Genomic DNA, 19538 nt, shown 5'->3' on the forward strand with positions numbered 1-19538 from the left:
GTTACTGTCGAAAATTTGCCGACATGATCCAAAAAACTCGAAAAATCTTCGGGAATTCAATTAACAAAAATTATACAATCATCTCGAACGGTTTTCAAGATTGCTGACACCAGGTCAGAAAATAATATCAAGATATTCAAAAGAAAAAATGTATGCTGCCATAAAACATGAATGAGTTTAGTGTTTCCATAAACTCTATGTATATTTATTTTGACCCTATTTGCACTCGAAGTAATTTCTTTAGAAACTCTGTAGCAGGAAACATTTTGAAAATAAAGTTTATTATTATTATTGAAGCAGGGCGGTATATTGTTCCACCACCTTCGGTCCATACTAAGTATTTAAAAGTAGCATATGCGCCGAGTAGAGTCGATTTCGCCAAAGTTTCAATCATTATCCTACCCCAAAATACCTTAAAGTTATCGACCGATCGAGCTCTGTTGATTGACCCTGTATACAATAAGGAGTTGGTATATTGCTGAATCATTGCAGATTCTATACCTTTTCAACTTCAACAAACGAATCACATTCAAATTGGGATTAAACAAATTCAAAATGAGAATAAGCAACTTCAAAATGAACATAATCTAATTGGGAATAAACACATTCAAAATGAGACTAACGAATCTCATATTGGGAAATGACAAATAATAGAGTTATTGATCAAATCATTTTGAGTGTTTTTTATTGATTCTCAAATTTTTCAATTGAATTGTTGATAAAATAGCGTTAGATTAAGTTTATATACAACTTTGAGATGGTAAATAAATTTTTTCCTCATTTGGATTCTTAGTTACTTCTGAACAATTCTCTTGAAATGTGAAATATATCTGAGAATGACTTCTCTCAATATGAAATTGTTTAGTCCCATCTTGAATGTGTCTATTCCCAATTCGATTGTGTTTACCATTTTGAAGTTGCTTGCAATTCAAATGTGATTAGTCTCAATTTTAAGTTGGAAAGGTATAGAATAGTAAAATATCTAGCGTAATCTTCCCAGGATTATTAATTTCCTATTATTTATTTTAATTATTGTTTTCAACTTACAGTAGAAAGACCCAAGCAGAAATATCAAGATTCGAAATTGTAGAACTGAAATCACATTCACTCACAATGCCAGATGGGTCAAATGTGAGGAAAGCTGTTGCAGATACTTTACACGTTGTACAGAAAAAGCTCTTAGAAATCGATGAAGGTGATACTAAGAGCTCCAATTTAATTGCTAACGTTAGTATAATTGAACAATTCTTTGGATTAGCAGCTTATTTGGATATGATAGTAATTTGAGAATGTTTGTGTTTTGATTTATAGATATTTGTTGTTTTACTGCTTAATGAACAACAATTCTCAGATTCAGAAAAAACATGGAAGCACTTTACTTTCATGAAAAAAATAAGTCAGAGTCCGGTCATCTTCAGGAAACGGCATACCAGAACTATATTGATAGACAGAGCCAATCTACAACAACAGATTAGGACTACAAGTAACAGATCAGCCCTATTCACTCCTACTCACCAGCAAATACTGAATGATTTATTCGAGCAAGGAGTTTCAAGTTATAGGGATGTGAGTTAATGTTTTTGATGAACCTATATTTACACCTTGGCATATATTCTTTTTTTTTTAGATGAGGCTATATGGTCAATCCAAGCTCTTCCTCATTTTGGGTTACTTTCCGTATAGCTATACTTTGCTTACGCAGAAACTGAAAGCAATATTACAAATGAATACCATAGACCATCATTCGAAGTACAAAGGTTGTCTTTATATTCTTCTTGGGGTAAAAAACTTCCCGTTGATCGCCAGAAGGGACTGGAAGTTTATAAGTGAAATATGGCCCTCACTTGTTACTTCGATGCCTTCAGAAAAATTGTCCATCATAAATTTGATAACACAAATTTCGGAATCTGTTTCTTCATCTTTTCAGACAACAAATATCGATTCGCAATTTTCCGATAAGATTGTGGATAATGTTCGGGAGATATTCGGTGTTTCAGAGACAGCTGTTGAAGAGGAATCATCAAAACGTTTACAAGAAATTCAAGATCAGAAGAGATCTGATTATAAAAATTGTATAAATTCTCTTTTGAAAGCCTGCATTGAAAACGACCTGTGAGTAAATTTGATATTAAGCCCTTGTTTATTGAGACCCTCTATAAGCTAATCTGATTTAACTCCGGATGGCGCAATGTCTTTGCTAAAAAGTCTCATCCCTTTAAAGTACTCAACCAAAATTGAAAGTAAGTTGAAAATGATGACTGATAGTATCTAATTTTTTTGCAGACATTGGAGATTTCATCTTCTTGCTATTGGTTTTCTCAGGGATATTGTCCATTTAGATGTTAAATATGACAGATTCGTTGTGAAATATTTTCTAGATGCCCTTATCAACGAATCAATTCTAGTCAGAAAGATTGCCATCAAAGTGGTATTGTATATATTAATCCAAAATAAATTGAAGTTCAAAAAAACTGAAATAGATCCATTCCAATTTTCGAATTCAAAGAAGAACGGTCCACTTCCTCCAGGTTATAGAAGGGATAATGAATGGTTATTATACAATAGCAATGACTTACCGAAGAGTTCCAAAGAGTGGAATGAGCTCAAATATGTGAATGATTCTTGTAGTGGATATTATATGTGGCCTGATAAATTGGAGGTTTATTGTTCTCCCGAAGAACAACCTAATTTGATTGATTGTCCTGAAGAAATGAACGAGGAACAGAAAGAAATCTATTCTTTTTTTACCAATGAAGAAAATATGTCAAAACTTATGTATTATTTCTCACTTGAAGATAAAAAAGGTGCCGATCATTTCAATCCCAACAGAGCTTCAATTTTCAAGGTGAGTTGATTAATTTTTTTTTCATAATTTTCTATATCGAAGAATCTCACACATATTTTAATCTTCATATAGAACAAGATCTGCCAAACTTGTCGAATCTGAGTAGCAAAAATACTGAAATCTTTCTTTGGTTATTCAATGTGCATTACCATTCTTGTGATGACATTACTTCTTGTTGTACATATATTTATTTTTACTGCAGGTTATTGCAAAAAACTGTCAATTCTGTGTCTTGGTCAGGCCATAACTAGAGAAAGATTTAACCGATTTCATTAATGTTTTTAAATTTTGTGACGCTCTGTAGAAATTTCGTACATAAAGAAAAATCAAGACAATTGCGCAGCGGCCGTTGCAGTCGACCTACAATTTTTTTTTCTAAACAACTGGGACGATATTGTTGAAATTCGGTGTCTGGGTTTGATGGCTTAGGTTCACAACTAAGTTTCTCAAACGGCTGGAAAGATTTCAATGAAATTCTCTGTGTATGTGTTTAGATGGAGCCCCGGATGGTTTAAATGTTAAATCAAGCCCGATAGGTGGCATTGTAGGCAATTGTAGAATTTTTTTCTTAGATGGCTAGGACGATTGTAGTTTGAGAAATTTCCGAGGGGCTGATGGTGCATTCTACAGTTTTGGAGATACGTCCAATAGCTCAAAACCCTTGGGCGCCACAGTCGATTTTTAATTACCCCAATTTTCTGGCGAATCATGTGTGGGTTCGTTGGAAAACTTACGGAATATGAAATCCCACGATATGTATATTTTTTATTTTTGTGGTCAACAGAAGAAACACAAAAGGCTCTTGAAAAAAAAATTGACTTAATAGTTTCTCAACCAATAATTAAGACGCTGAAACAAGTTAATTGAGTTCCGATTGGCCACTAAGATCCCAATACTCAACGCCATTGGTGTGTTTTCCTTAGGGATATCCGGCTCGAAAAGAGTCTAACAAAATAATAATGGCGACCGAAAAGCCAAAATTTTGTGTCGAATGAGACCAAGTGCGTCCACTCGTGTTCATATAAGAGGTCCTCAAAATAGATCAATTTTCAGGGATATTGTCGTTGATTATCCATTCATTCCTTACGGTATCTTGTTACCAAGAATAAATCTACAAAAAGATTCAAAAACAAAACTATCGGTGCGATCAAACTTATAATTTCTTATGGGTACCACTCACTAGGCATTTTCTCCGGGACTTTACGATAGGGACTATCGAGGAATACCCATCATAAGTCCCCGTGTGTGTCCGACCAGCCCCTACTATCGACATCCCCAACATCTGGGAATTTCTCGTACTCGGGCGACCGAGTGATATTCATTGATGCTACACTCGAATAAGGTTCCTAGTCCCGAGTAGAAACCCCGTGTGTGGCCGACCTAGCGTAGCCTAGCATCAGATCGCCAGATGGGATCCTCTTCGGCGTCGATGCTCTACCCGATAGTCCCGGAGAAAACGCTTAGTGAGTGGTATCCATTAGGGCTACTTGCGACTGTGTGCCCTTCTGTGACTGAAGAGACCCAACCGTGAACTACAGATCCTTCCACACTCTGGGCATGGATAGTCACCAAGCAGATCTGGCCGCCGTTGTATTCTTCTCGAGTCTCCCTTATATCTGTGGACCCAAGACCTCCACTGTGATCTGTCTAACGCTAGTTGTTCCCTGTTATGATTGGCATTATCTGATTTTAGGGCTTGATGTAGTATATCCTTAAACCACCTCCCTCTTTGAATTCGCCATACAGAGTTATTGTGGGGAGTCTTGCCCTCGTTACTTGAGTCTCAATTGTTGTACAACTCGTGCGGTGCAAGACTTCTGCATTAGAAACTTTGTGGAACCATCTGATGTGCATTATCTCTCTTAGATGACGTTGTTGCGTTTGTTCAAGCTGTTTAATATGTCGCCTGTAAGGCGTCCAGCTTTCGCTTCCGTGAAGAAGCTTTGGGAGGACCACTGCTTTGTAAACAGCTGTCTTCTTCTTCAGATTGAGGTTGTGATTTTGAAACATTCTGTCCTTTAGCTTCCAGAATGCCCGTGATGCCGAATTGATACGGTTGTGTATTTCCGTGTCCAGGTTTAGACGTAGTATTAATGAAGCTTCCCAAGTATTTGAACTGCTCGACCTGGCTCCGGGCTGATATCTGTTTGAAGGTCCACCGTACCTCGATTGGGTCGAAAGCCGCACTGAGATTCAGGTAATAGCTTTTCTAAGATTGGAATCAGACGATTAGCCATAATCTTAGAGAGAATTTTACCGGCCACACTAAGCAACGATATGCCCCTGTAATTGTTGCAAATTGACGTATCGCTTTTGTTTTTATAGAGGAACTAAAGCGTCTCTGAAGTCTTATGGCACATCTCCTTATTCCCAGATCTTGCGGACTAGAGTTAGGAGACTATTGACAATGTCTTCATCCAGGACTTTGAATATCTCCGCTGGAACGTCATCTAAGACCTGGTGACTCATTATTTTTCATATTTTTTATCGCATTTATGATTTCCGACATTGAGATTTCGTCATCCATCTATGTCATCGGATTATACGCGGGGAGCCGGTCTAAAATGTGTAAATCCGAGTGGTTATTTTGATTCAAGACCTGAGAGTAATGCTCCTTGCAGAATTTTTCTATCATCAGTTTGGATAACTCATGAGCATCTCTCATAGGAAAGTTAGCTTTTCTGCTCGGACCATAAACAGTTCTAATAGCTTCGAAAAAACACCTGTAGCCATTGTTATCGGCTTAAGCTTGTATTTCCCTAGCTTTTTCTCTCCTCCAGCTAACCTTGATTTTTCTTATTTCTTGACGGACCCCGTGTTTTATGTTTATAAGACCTTTTGGGCTGCAGCATCGCTAGGCTTGTTAATTGCTGTTTTCATTAGCTTTGTGTTTTGCCTTCAAAAGAGATGCGATATGAGTTTCGCTGTCGGCGAACCAGTCTGGGGATTTTCGGGAGCGTTCTGTGCTCAGTATTTCTTTGGCTGTATTTGAAAGAGATTATTTGAAGCGGAGCCAATGACTCTCAATGTCGTCGTTATAATCCGATTGTGGTAGACAATCTTTGACGGCATCTGTGAATCTTTCTGTTGTAGAAGGGTTTTGTGGTTTGGAGATTTGAGGGCGCTCTCTTAGGAACTTTGGCTTGCGTTGGAATTTTGGTTGCATTGAGATCTTCATTCTCAAAATTAACAGTCTATGATCAGTCCAACATTCTAAATCTGCTCTGGGTTTAGTGATCAACACCTCTAGCAACAAGTGTTCCGAAGAAAGTGTCAGAGGAGTTCAATGTGGGTGCGTATACTGCAATGATGTTCACAAACGTGTTATTTGCTGCAGGAAAGCGTAGGGTCATTATATGTTCAAAATGCCAACTGGATTTTCGGTTAGTTTGGCGGCCAGGTCGTTTCTAATGGAAAAGCCTACCACATGTTGTCTGATTTCGCCTTCCGGCAAGCCCTTCCAGAAAAAAGTATACGCTTGGTCTACCAAGCTCTACCTTGGCTCGAAAAGCGTGCTCTTTTACTTGTATACTAAGTAGTTAGTCGATATTTGTATTTCCCGAGGACATACAATTGAAGAACTAAAAAAAAAATAATTTCAGGGCGAATTTTTGGCCGCTACAAGTGAAGTTCAAATCGTCTGAGGGAAAAAAGCTAGGTTAGTTTCATTCGGTTCTTACTGAAGGAATCTTTGGTAGGAACCAAATACTTAATGAAAATATTTATTGAAATACGCAACCTGGCATTTGTAGCGCGTTGCCGCTTATTGAAACTCGTTTCGCGAAAGTAGCGTAGCTTCGTGTAAACGTTTCCAATGGACACACAAGCTGTGGTCCATTATTCCACTGAGGTTTTATTCCTTTCATATTATGGATCTTCATCAACCCTGTAAATTCGAAATGAAATTGAAGCGTTTTTATATTTTTTCTAGTATCTGGCCAAACTCTTTCAAGATAAAATACTAGATATGGTATTACCGCATGTGGAAAAGTTTGCATCAAACAAACTGGAATCCCATCAAAGATGTGCTGCTGAAATTGTAAGCGGAATGATCAGAGGATCCAAGCACTGGACATTTGAGAAAACAGAGAAATTGTGGCACAATATCATTCCCGTTTTACAGAATGCCATTCAGAATATTCTGACGGAAACCTTGCAAGATTGGTCGATGTGTATCTGTTTATCATTGCGAAGTAGAGATTCTCGAAGATACCACTGGTTAATGGAATTTTTGTTGGATGATCCTTTAGCTGATCCTACTTCCTTGATTGCCAGTACAAAATTACATTTGTTCATGAACACATTATTCATGCAACCCTGGAGGAACTGTGATTTATACAATCGTCTTATGGACTATTTGAAAAAACATATGACTCATCCTTTTCAGTTGATAAGAATCAAAATAAGTACCGCTCTGAAGATTATATTCCTTTCTGATTATGTACCTCCTGGAGGAGTACAGGATAAAAATCCAAAAGTTAGCAAATTTTTTGACGAGTACATGCCCGTTTTGGAATGGCTTTATTACGATACATTGAAAAAAATTGACAATAATCAAAACTGTGATGAATTATTACCAACAATAAAAGATATCAAAAGAGAAGATGCACTGAAATTGTTTAAAATAGGTAAGTTGTACTGATTATAGTTACTTCAAATAATTTGATAGATTGGGGATGTATATCTTCATGCGCTTATTGTCTAATAGGCATTCCAGAAATGCTAATTAAACTAGCCCAAAAATGAGGGAAATAGCTATGTGAAGGAATAACTTTTGGACAAATATGTGTAATTTGAAATTGATGTGTTCTTAACATCAGTTAGTTCACCTAATAGGTATCAAATAATCACATACAAATGTGAACTTTATTCGATATCAGTGGCGGCTGTTGTGCTGGAATACACCCTTGTGACATCAGACTGGAGTTGGTTCTCCTGACATCGAATAAAGTCGAGGTTTGAGTTGTGTTGCTCTGACGAGATCAAATGAGACCGAAACCATGGCCATCATCTACACTTTCACGACGATATGCTATTTCTGTTAATGCTTAGAGTGATGGTGGATTGCTAGTTCGATTTAGATCATAACACTTGTTGATTTAATATCAGCGGGTGTTATATAACTGAATTAATTTCGCTTAGCTTAAACTTTTTTTCGAAAAGTGCTGAGTCAACTCCATACACAATACAATAGCCTACAACCGTTGCGGCAAACCAACCATATGCATGCATAGTTCGTGCAGTTATAAGGACGTCACCCATAGGGGGAGTGTGGAGGCAGATGCAATCGCTGAAATGAACTATCAGCATATTCGAATGGTATGAACAATATTTTCAAAGCGCCAAAAATTACCACACGCTCAGTGGACAGCATTGCTGTTGCGTTCCTTAGTGTGGATAAGACAAATATGAAATACCTACACAATAAAAACGGACGTTCACACAGCCAACTCATCAAGCAAACTGACAATTTTCTACCCCTGAAAATAATCGCCCACATTATATAATAATAATAATGATAACTGTTCTTTAATGGCCATCGACCGAAGTTCTTCAGCCTAGTGAATTATACGAATACAAAAAAAATAAAAAATTCATTCTATTTCAGTTTTTCCACTGCAACTCAGATAGTCTGTCCATCACACTTCGAGTTGGAAATTTTCTGTGTGGGTTAGTTACCGGGGGGTCCTTGTGGAACATAATTTCGACATCCTCTGTTTCTTTCAATCTTTGTGCAAATCTTCTATTCAGTTTCTCTAGTCTTTCCTTGATTGGCTGTATGTTGGCTTTTTCATATAAGAGTTCATTTGATGGGTTGTGGAGTTTATTAAGTGGGTGTCTCAGTCGAGTTATGATTCTCAGTGCTGATCTTTCTCCTACTTCTATATTTCTCAGTACCGATTCCGCAACGTTTGTATATAATGGATGTCCATATTATATATAATGTCATTTTTAAAGCTCACTGTACTGCTGAATGGCTGGCCTAGTAACGTAAGAAACACAGCAAATAACCATTCATATGAGTACCAGATAACTCTTGCATCATCAGGAGCAGTGGAAACCCAGCAAACACTGAAATGCAGTCACTGTACAAAAACTGTACTTCGTTGCTTCAATTGACTGCAGTTACGGCAATGCAATAACTGCACCAAAAAGGACCGTATATGTCCCGGTGGACTTTGCAGTTACTGTACAGTACAAACTGCATTCGACATACAGCCACAGCTGCACTTCAAAAACAGCGATGGCATTGCAATCCACTGTAGAGCAAGCTGCAATTCAAATGCAGCAGTTACGTGCTAAAACTGTACAGCAAGTTGTACTTTAAATGCAGTGGTCACTGTGCAAAAACTGTACAGCTAGCTGTATTTTATATGGAGTTTGTTCACGCAAGAACTGTACAGCAAGCTGTATTTTATATACAATAGACACTGTGCTCAAACTGTACAGTAAGCTGCACTTTAAATGTTGCAGTCACTGTGTAAAAACTATATCGAAACTTGCAATTACGAAACAATATTCTATCAGAGAAGTTTCCTAGTTATAAACAGAATATCTATTCTGCAAATTAGAAATTTTCAATTTCACTTGATATTCTGGCGGTAAGCGCAAAGGTGAGTTCACGCTATATGAGGAATAGACTGCTCTTGAGGGTGGAGGTTAATGAACCATAGGAGTTACCTACGACAATCGTCGAAGCAGCGTAGTTCGTGCCTGCTATAAACGCCGGTTACATGGAGGATATAGAGTAGTGCGTCGAAGGTGGCGCCATCGTTTGGCGTATGCTGCATCGCAATAGACGTGCAAGGGAGAAAAATATTACCATTTATTATACTTTGGGTATTTTTTATTCTATGATAATTTCTAATACTGATATTTGACTTGAAGCAGACTGATGCTATTTTTTTCCAGTGAGTAAATTTATTACATCGTTTCTTGTTTGTCGTTTAAATTTATCCGTACCGATGGAGTTCTACCGTACACTGCCAGTAACTTGTGTTCTTCAAAGTAATGATGTGGATGATGAAATTCAACCGATGTGTTTGAATATGCTGGCACTTTTGGCTCAAAATTTGGTGGTCGTTGACGATGTACCTGAAATCATAAGGATTATAGAAACTGTAATAGCCTGTCCGCTTTGGACTGCGAGAGGTGTATTGGCAGAATTTTTATCCTCCTTTGTTTTTCACAATATGGCCATCATTTCATCGAGAGAAGAATGGATTACACAGGTAAAATTTTAATACAAGATATTGATAAATCACAAACTGAATAATTGATCGAAGTTGACTTGAATTTTACATTTTCCTTGTAATGATGTAATTGAGATATTTACTCTGAAAATGATGCTTCTATAATAAGGGATGACAAAAGAACAGAAGGCACAATCCACTTCTTTTTTAGTGGAACAGGCGTAAAAAAAATATGAAAGAGCAGAGACATTGGCGATCCCATTGAAACTTTCATACCCCGTATTTCTGTAACGAAGCCTTTTTAAAATATGGTAGATTTGTATCTATTTTAGCGCCAGAAGATATTATGTTCCCTGTCCTGGAAAGACTGTGTATGGTTGAAATAATATTTTTATTATTTTAAAGAGAGAAATAAATAAGTTAGCGGCAGTAATTGTATTATAAGAAGGCTAATTCATATTCTTTCATATATTATATTCATGTGGCAACGCTTTGACCATTTAGGCCCGGTACTTTCACCTTCGAATAAATTTTATTCAATGTGAATAAGTATCTGTCAAATAATTTCCTATCTGAACGATACCTTATTTCGGTGCTTTCAGATGAAATTATTTGACGAATAACAATTCTATGAAAGCACGGTATACTACTTTTCACTGATTAATGTAAAATAAGACACCGCATTGTAGAAATTGTCATAATTGCAACTAGAAAGCAAATATTTCGTGTAAATCACACAAAGATTAACCATACAGCAAGAATTTAAAAAATTCAACCTATAATGACGTACCGACATTCGATCTATGACAAATAAACTCTTATTATTAAGTATGGAGAGTAGAGAGAAGGAGAACGATCGACGTACCAAAAATGTGTCTCCGAAAACGGGAAACGTAGGATAGGTGTCGCTGCGATTGCAGCGGGTATCGATAAGGGGTGGGGATTCAAGCGTCAATTTGAAATGAACAGCCTTCATTTTATTTAAGGTTATGTGTCATCGTGGTTTTTCTGATGATTTTTCAAATACCTTTCTTCAAATCTATATTAAATATGAGTTCTCTGAATTATATGCAATAAAATGCAAGTCGAAATCAATGAAATTCAAAAGAAATCACTGATCAAAAAAATTGTAAATACTTTTGTTTATCATTGTTTATTGAAAGCAGCTATGTTAGTTGGTTTACCGTAATCTTCAAAATTATATAAATCCGTAGTGAGGAGTGGTACACATCAAGACAACAAAAGGTAGCAGTCTCAGATTTATCACTTAGGTATTAGAGTAGATTCTTTTGCCAATACTCAGCTGAGAACCGATATAAACCATATATTATGTTATACCAACAAAATTCTTCAAGAATATTTACTTCTGAACCATGTAGTTTTATTGGTTAGATATTCTTATTCAGAAGAGTCAACTTCTCACGACAGATGACAATTTCGATTTCGTTTATAATGAATCCATCATCTTTTTGATATCTTCATCGCAAAAGTGTTCTTAACACACAAATTGATTCGGAGTTGATTCTTGAGATAAGGTTTTTCTTTCTTCTCTCAAAAATGCTCTCGGAAATTTTATCTCTTCTCCTTTTCTTTCCGATGCCAAAACACTCTTATACTAGCGCACGCTTCAACATTTCACCATGGTCATATGTTGTTCTCTTATCAAAAATCGAAAATAATAATATTCCTATCATCTGTCACCAGGGAAACAGTTCACTCAGCCAACGAGCCAACTACAATTTGATTTGTGTAAATCAAAATTTCGCACTCTCGTGATGGCCAGCGCGCCTGTTGGCAAAAGCATGAACTACCCTATTGGTACATATTTTAGGGGACAAAAAATCTGTGGTCTCAAAGCAGCGATCGTTCTCCTTCTCTCTACTCTCCATATTATTAAGTTTCAATGACAGATTTATTCGATGAATAACACTATCTGAAGTTGAAAAGAAGATTTTTACTTATCCTACGAATAAGACTTATCTATCGAATGAATTTATTTATTCGCACGTGAAAGTACCGGGCCTTAGTGGACATTCTACGTCTCATTTTGTGGTTCTTAGGCGCGTATTAATAGTCAGATCTCAAGTATTGAGAATGTCTTAAGTAGCGTCTTGAGACACCAGTCTAATTAATAAATTTGACTTGAGAATCTGTCAAGATGACGTCTCAATCGGCGATCTCACTTGAGTAGGCGCTTATTAATGAATGTGACTCAAGTCCTCGAATGATCTCAAGATATAATAGGTTTTGGGAACGTCAAATTTTGAGTATGGTCGAACCTTGACTCAAGATGATCTCGAAATGAAGGTTTGGTTGATTCACTTTGTGAACTGACAGTAATTTAATTGACTTTTGTGCTTCCAAAAATCGGCATTATTAAAGTCAATATGGAATCCATGGAAGATGTGGTCAACTACTACGACGAAATCGATTTCATGAAGTTTATCGCAACAGAAAATCAGACTTTTCAATTAATGTCCAAGCCATTGTTGGGCCAGGCCGGGCGGGCCTAATACAGAATTTTTGAATATTGTCCCAAGATGGGCAGGAAGCATGCACGACTCCAGGATCTTTCAAATGTCCACAGTTCACATGAGGTACACTCTGTGACATAAAGCGTCCTCAACGCAGTTTCATGCCATCTCGTTGACTCACCTAACTCCATAGATGGAAACTTCGCTTCCCCCTCAAGTTTGAAGTATTGAGGATACTCTGGTCCTGTAGGTCTTCTGTAGGCCTCATGCTATAAGACGGAAGCTGCAGTCAGATATTACGTCCAGGGTTCTGCTGTTTGTAAAGCTAGAGTGTCCTACTGCGATGGCACAGATTACAGAAAGAAGTTTCTGTAATCAGAAACTTCTTTCTGTAATCTGTGCTACTTCCGCGGTCTGGTCGAAAAACAATCTCTTCATCAACATCCTTTCTACCTAATTTCGCGAGCGAATTTGTAACCCGAGATCCCATCTGGACCATATGCATCGGCGGCTGATCAAATATGTGACATAATTCGTTCGTTCGAGATCGAAAAACCTGCTTCGTTACACTTTATTGTGAGACATAGTATTGAAAAATATCAAGCAAAAATAAAAATACTAATTTCTCTTTTCGATTTGTAGTCTCAAGTATATCTCAAGACCATTACTCAAGACATTCATAAATTGAGTTTCAAGTCTCGTTTCTTGAGATAGTGTCAAACTGACAATGACTTGATATGCGTTTATTAATAAGCCGTCATCTTGAGATGCTGTCACTATCTTGAGAAAGTATCAACTGAGATAGGTCTTGAGACCCGTTTTGAGAACTGACTATTAATGCGGGCCTTAGACTTTTCTGGAATATTGACTTGAAATATTAATTCTAGCATAATATAACGTGCGTTCGAAAAAAATCGTCATCAAGTAGGCTAGGGAACTTTAAAGCAAGGCGCAAATAGAAACGCAGGTTGGTGAGGTGACGCAGCGTGAATTTTTGTGAAACATTGAGGCCCGGCGCAAATAGAAACGCAGGTTGGTGAGGTGACGCAGCTTTTTCCTGCGATGCACGTACTATCTGACAAGTCACTGTCACGCTTTATTTGCGCAGTCTTGGTCTTTTCTATGTTTTACAAAAACTCACGCTGCGTCACCTCACTAACCTGCGTTTCTATTTGCGCCGGGCCTAAAAAGAACAAGACCGCGCAAACAAAGTGTGACAGTGACTTGTCAGATAGTACGTGCAGCGCAGGAAAAAGCTGCGTCACCCTGCTTCACCTCACCAAACTGCGTTTCTATTTGCGCCTGGCATAAAGCGTGACTGTGACTTGTCAGATAGTACGTGCAGCGCAGGAAAAAGCTGCGTCACCTCACCAACCTGCGTTTCTATTTGCGCCTGGCCTAAATTGATATTCGGTGTCTGAACGTAGGTTTCTTAATTACTTCATCTTCCCACAATGTAAACAATGCTTACAACTGTTGACTCAGTTGTATTCTCGTCCATGCTATAGGATGAAACTGGTAGCTTTATTGATTTGTCCAACTCCCTACGATACCACTTTCATCATAATGATTACATTAACCTACACATCGTCATTTTGTATGGAAAGTGAAAAGGCACTTTAAAGGTAAGTTAATTTCGCCCAAAGTGCGAAAAGCATTTCTTCTATTGAGTCAGATCACAAGAATCCAAACAATCTAAGGCAATTAGAAAAATTTCTTGGTGAAAATTTTAACCGATGTCCACTATTTTCATACGTAAGAGACATGGATCTTGAACGGATCGTGGTATTATGTTCATTTTTAACAAAAAGGTTCTACCTATTTCAGTTATATGAATGAAGCACCTTAAGAATCTCAATATGTTTATTAATATCTCTCTATAATCTCTCTCTCTATAAATATTGAATTGATTTGGTCGTTACTTAAAATCCATGACTAAACTAAAGAACTAAATTACATGAAAATAAATATAGGGCAATTCATCAAAATTCAATTTAGCTGTAAAAAGGCATTCTCCTTATTCATTACGTTCTACTGTTAAAGTTGCATAAAAAAGATAGGTTCCACATTTTGCCATTGACTGATGCATACCAAACTGTGATTTTTTTTGGATGCTACAAGGATAGGTAATCATTATTTTAAATATTCTGATATCATGTCGATCTTTATGAAAACGAACTGATGTCTTTCATTAAAAATCGTGCGGCATAAAATATGCCAACAGGATACCCCAGCCACTTAAGATAAAACCCGAGCAGTGGTTAGTGGAGCTTCCGTCTTCTGTCATCATATTTTTATTATTGCTGAATAACTGTGAGGTTTTCATCTTTGGTCGACCACCACTTTTTTTTGCTTGAGCATACCTGTTCCGTCAACGCATCGCAAAACAGTACTCTCGAAAGATTGATTCTTTCAGCAACATTGGGAATGTCGCTGGAACATTAAAAATATTTCCACTCTCCTTCTATTTTCTCCCCAATTTTAAGGTAGGATTCAATAATAAATGCTTTTTATACGACCGTAAAAACCATCTTCATAATTTCCTGATAATTTTAATCAACAATAATCCAAAATGCGTGAACTTGACAGTTCACCTGGAAAATAGTACAATGAAAGCATTGAGTATTAATGGTTCAACACTCAATGGCAAAAGCTAAGAATTAGGTTTAGACAAGAAATATCGACGTCCAAAATTCCATAGCCTACTTGACGACGAATTTTTTTGAACTCACGTTAGAAATCTAAGATTTTATGATTCAACTTGAATCTTCGCGATCGCTTATAAGACGTTTACGGAAAACTGATCACAATTTTGATCAGGATTGAAAATTTAGATGTTTGGTTTTCTGCAATTAACTTTTTCCCTAGATTCATTTCATACATGCAACTTCCGGTTGTACCGGAAACAGCCTACTTCTTTCTTATTTCAAATGGCACACCCAGTATATCTTCGCACCCTAAGATTGTTGAGTCAATGTACATTTCAATAGTGTTATTGAAATTCTTATGAAAAAAAAGGGGAAAATGGGATGTCACATTTTTTCAATATTATTTTCAATAATAAGTCATGGCTTTTGAAATTGAAAATTTGAAATCTTGCAAGATTTCAACCTATTGTGATTTTTTTTCGTAGAAGTCTAATAATAGGCCATCGCCCTGTAGTTTTGTATGTGAATCAGTAGAGTCTAAGCATACCTCATTCAATGAAGGTTCTTTGATGAAACGTTTCGTAAACTATTTTTGAAAAAAAAATAAATCAACCCATATTTTACAACTACCCAATAGCCTCAGAGTCGGCCAAAATGATAAATATCTTACTTGAATGAATAAGATTAATGATGCTTCATATGATAATGCGTGTAGTATTGAATGAAAGATCCGGTTAATCGATAACAATTCCATTCATTCATTTCGATATCCTTATCGAAAATTTCAACTATTCTTGTCTTTATATTTTGTACATATATTACGGCACATTTATTCATTGAATTGTTTTTTCAGATAAAATCATTTGTTATGACATTGCTGGAAGATCCTCAGCCTGAAGTACGACAAAATGCTTGCAAGTTTCTGAGTGGGTTGCTTCACTGTAATTTCTTGCCTTCACAATCGGAATTGCTGGTGTGTACGGTCATAAATTAATTGGTTCTAAATTGTATTTCATTTCCATTGTTTCAGGATGATTTCAAACTGAAAGCTAAAACAAAATTGAAGAAATCCAAATTGAGAAGTTCAGCTGGATCCGTTAATACTAGTCATTTGATCAAGCGACATTCTGGTATTCTTGGACTTTGTGCATTCATCAGTGCCACCCCATATGATATTCCCGAGTACCTTCCCGACATATTTGGAGTATTAGGTCCACATTTGAATGATCCACCCCCTATTCCTGTGAGTTATAAAATATTTTCTTGCAGTAAGAAGTATGAAAAAATATGTGCAGTGCTGCCAAGCAGATTCTGCACATTTTACATAGAATCAGAAGGGTGCGAGTACCAGTTTTTTCACTAACTAACACTAGCGCTCATTCGTGTTATTAGTACTTTCAAAATTTTTATGTTTGAATTTGATTAATCCACTATGAATTCCATTTATTTCAGAAATATGACTTTTTTAACATAAGACGAAAGAAAAGGGTAACGAATATAATGATAATTAAGTAAAAAAGATTTCAATGTTTTTTTCCACTACTCGGCTTCCCTATCAGAATCGTCAACAATTCAATATATTTTTTTTTAATTTGAATTTATTCGGACATAAATTCCTTCCATAGAATAATGCCATTAAGATCGTAATGCACATATGAGGGGTTCAGAGCTGAAGTGAACCAAGTCCATTCAGCCTAGTTTCGAGATGAATTGCCTAGAAGTTATTTATCACCCATTAATTCAAAAGTGACTTCTTCAGATTTTAAAAGGTTAGAATGTAAGCATATGCTTATATAAGAATAATAATGAATAAAGAAGTCAGTTTTGAATTAATTGGTGATAAACAACTTCTAAGCCATTCATCTCAAAATTAGGCTGAATGGACTTGGTTAACTTCAGCTCTGAACCCCTCATATACTATTATACCCGCAGCAAGCCAGACGCACCTAGGTAGGAAGTCTGTATTGTGAGTCTAGCATCCTGTATAATGCATATATTCTTTAATAAATCGGGGTACTGAAAAGAGAAATAAATCTCTTGTGAAAGGTTGAACAGAAATAGAAACAAGAAGGAAATTAGCCTAGCTCCAGGTTGCAGGTGCACACTAAAATTTTAAGGAAACTAAAATCAGAACAACTTCAAATGATAGCATTAAAAATTTCTTCACCTCTGATTTGGCAGAACACAACCACATTTTCCTGCGTGATCTATAGGAAATTTGCAAAAGAATCATATACACTGCCTTAAAAACAAAAAACGATTTTGTATATGTGCTGATGTATTAAGTTACGCGTCTACATATGGTTAATCTTCCTGAAATTGCAAAAGTAAGCAAGAATTTTTCAGAACGACAATGTACAGGGTGAGTCTTTGACTCGTACAACTATTTTAACAGTAGATTCTTGAGGTCGAAAGAAGCACTATTTTCCTTTAACATTTTTTCCGAATCGGCTTGGTTTAAAAGACTGTTGAAAAACCATACAAAAATGTTATTTTCAGTTCTATCTCACAAACGGTTTTATCGAATGATATAAATTTTGGAATGTAGTTTTTCATTTATTCGATTCTTTTTCGAACACAAGGTATCTCCCACGTCTTCCCGTTTCCTCATTATGAACATTATGTATCATAAAAATACTAAAAATTCAAAGAACCCAACTCTTGAAACTGTGTTGGATGCTATCTAATGAATATTTGAACGATTTGTAAAATAAAAGTATTCTTCATATTTCCTCGTATAATGCGCTGTTTTCGAGTGATTTGATGTTATAAAATATTAAATAAAAAATATCTGTGATATTCGGAAAATTGCGTACTTTGGCTGAATGCAACTCTGTTTAAAAGATCCACAGATGTGTAGTGTCATAGATTCAGCTTGTTATTTTTGTCTCCAGGTGTGGCACAGCTCATTATGAATAAAAGAATTTTTCTGATTCTATGATATCATCATCACAAAGATGAAATTTCGGACCATTTCTTTTCTTCTGAGATGCGGGTAACACCTTCAAAAAGATATTTCTGTAAAATTCAAAACCAATGAACAACTAAGTAATAGTTCCTGTAATTTCCATCTCGAAACTAATTATAAAACCAAGAAGTTCCACAGACATTCGTTTTTCACAACCGAAATTGAAAAAATCATTGAAGTATTTTCGTTTAAAAAACTATCTATGATGTTTTTATGTTAACATTTCTTTCAGGATACGATAAAGAAGACCATATGTGACTTCAAGCGGACACATCAGGATAATTGGGAAATACATAAAACTCAGTTTACAGAAGATCAGTTACTTATATTCCAAGATCTCACAGTGCCTCCTAGTTATTACGTGTAAAAAGAAACGCTCCAGATTTTAATCATCTGCTTCAAACTTATTGAAATAGGGTTTTGCGGTCATAAAAGGATGTTTAAAATACAACCAGAAGGAAAATTGTATTTTAACATTGAATCTTTCCAAGTATGACGAGAAGTTCCATTGAAGAAGAAAATATTTGATTTTTTCCAATTATTGTGATTGTAATGGTTCTTTGATATACTGATAATGTTGATTAGGAATTTTAATTACTGCGAATCTCAAATATTTCTGAATTCTCGTTGAAGATCTTAAGATTAATGTAAAGTTTTTTATTCCATCTACTGAATATTTAAAGGATGAGGATGTAGGAATTTATAAATATGGTTTTAATAGGTGTTTGTTGATCTTATCATATTTTATGTTTTATGAATCTCGATGTATGATACTGATATTTTTCGAAAAGTTTTAACATGAATTTGTAGGATTATGTTATTTACACAATAAATAGGACTAAATCTACTGAAGTAATTTTGTTTTACTGGTTTTGAATAGATTGGTGATTGCAGTCGAATGAGTGAACAAACTATAGTGCTTCTTGTAAACCGCCAGCACGGTATTAAAGTGATTGTGGAAATACATAATTACCAAGCCTTTTCAAAGATCCGTCGCCGACTTGGTTTATCGATCGGCACGACGAACTTTAATCAGCCCTTGATTCAATCGTAATTAAACTTCAGAAGTCGGTGTAAGTTCCCAGTCGACCAGAGTTAGGAGGAAGTTGTTGGAAATTACTACTGTGGAAATGCGACTTCACAATGTTGATTTAAAAAAAGCCACCAGTACCTACTTACTGGAGAGTGCTTAATATCCGCAACATCGCATATCGTGGGTAATTATCCTCGTACATGAAAAATCAAGATTTGTGACCGTTCACCTTGAATAAAAAACAACGCAAAAGGGGTATGATGGGGACTTTTGACATAGTTTTTGTTATAAATATATAATAATAATAAATAAATAAATATATATTGTATAAATAATTTGAAAGAACAAAGTAAATTCTTTTCTCCGATTAGTCTAAT

The 19538-nt window shown here is 36.1% G+C and overlaps 1 protein-coding gene across 1 annotated transcript in view; it reads left to right on the top strand.

The window, feature by feature from the left end:
• LOC123308748 (proteasome activator complex subunit 4-like) overlaps positions 1–18980 on the top strand; it is a 40982-nt gene extending 22002 nt beyond the window's left edge. Inside the window, exons 11-19 of the mRNA XM_044891541.1 lie at positions 1050–1227; positions 1312–1566; positions 1628–2112; positions 2284–2845; positions 6777–7473; positions 9758–10077; positions 16014–16133; positions 16191–16403; positions 18361–18980. Of these exons, the coding sequence (XP_044747476.1) occupies positions 1050–1227; positions 1312–1566; positions 1628–2112; positions 2284–2845; positions 6777–7473; positions 9758–10077; positions 16014–16133; positions 16191–16403; positions 18361–18495 (2965 nt within the window). The 3' untranslated portion in view covers positions 18496–18980. The remainder of the gene's footprint in view (positions 1–1049; positions 1228–1311; positions 1567–1627; positions 2113–2283; positions 2846–6776; positions 7474–9757; positions 10078–16013; positions 16134–16190; positions 16404–18360) is intronic.
• Positions 18981–19538: the final 558 nt, after the last annotated feature.

The sequence above is a fragment of the Coccinella septempunctata genome, chromosome 2 (assembly GCF_907165205.1).
Source record: "Coccinella septempunctata chromosome 2, icCocSept1.1, whole genome shotgun sequence".
Lineage (NCBI taxonomy): Eukaryota > Metazoa > Arthropoda > Insecta > Coleoptera > Coccinellidae > Coccinella > Coccinella septempunctata.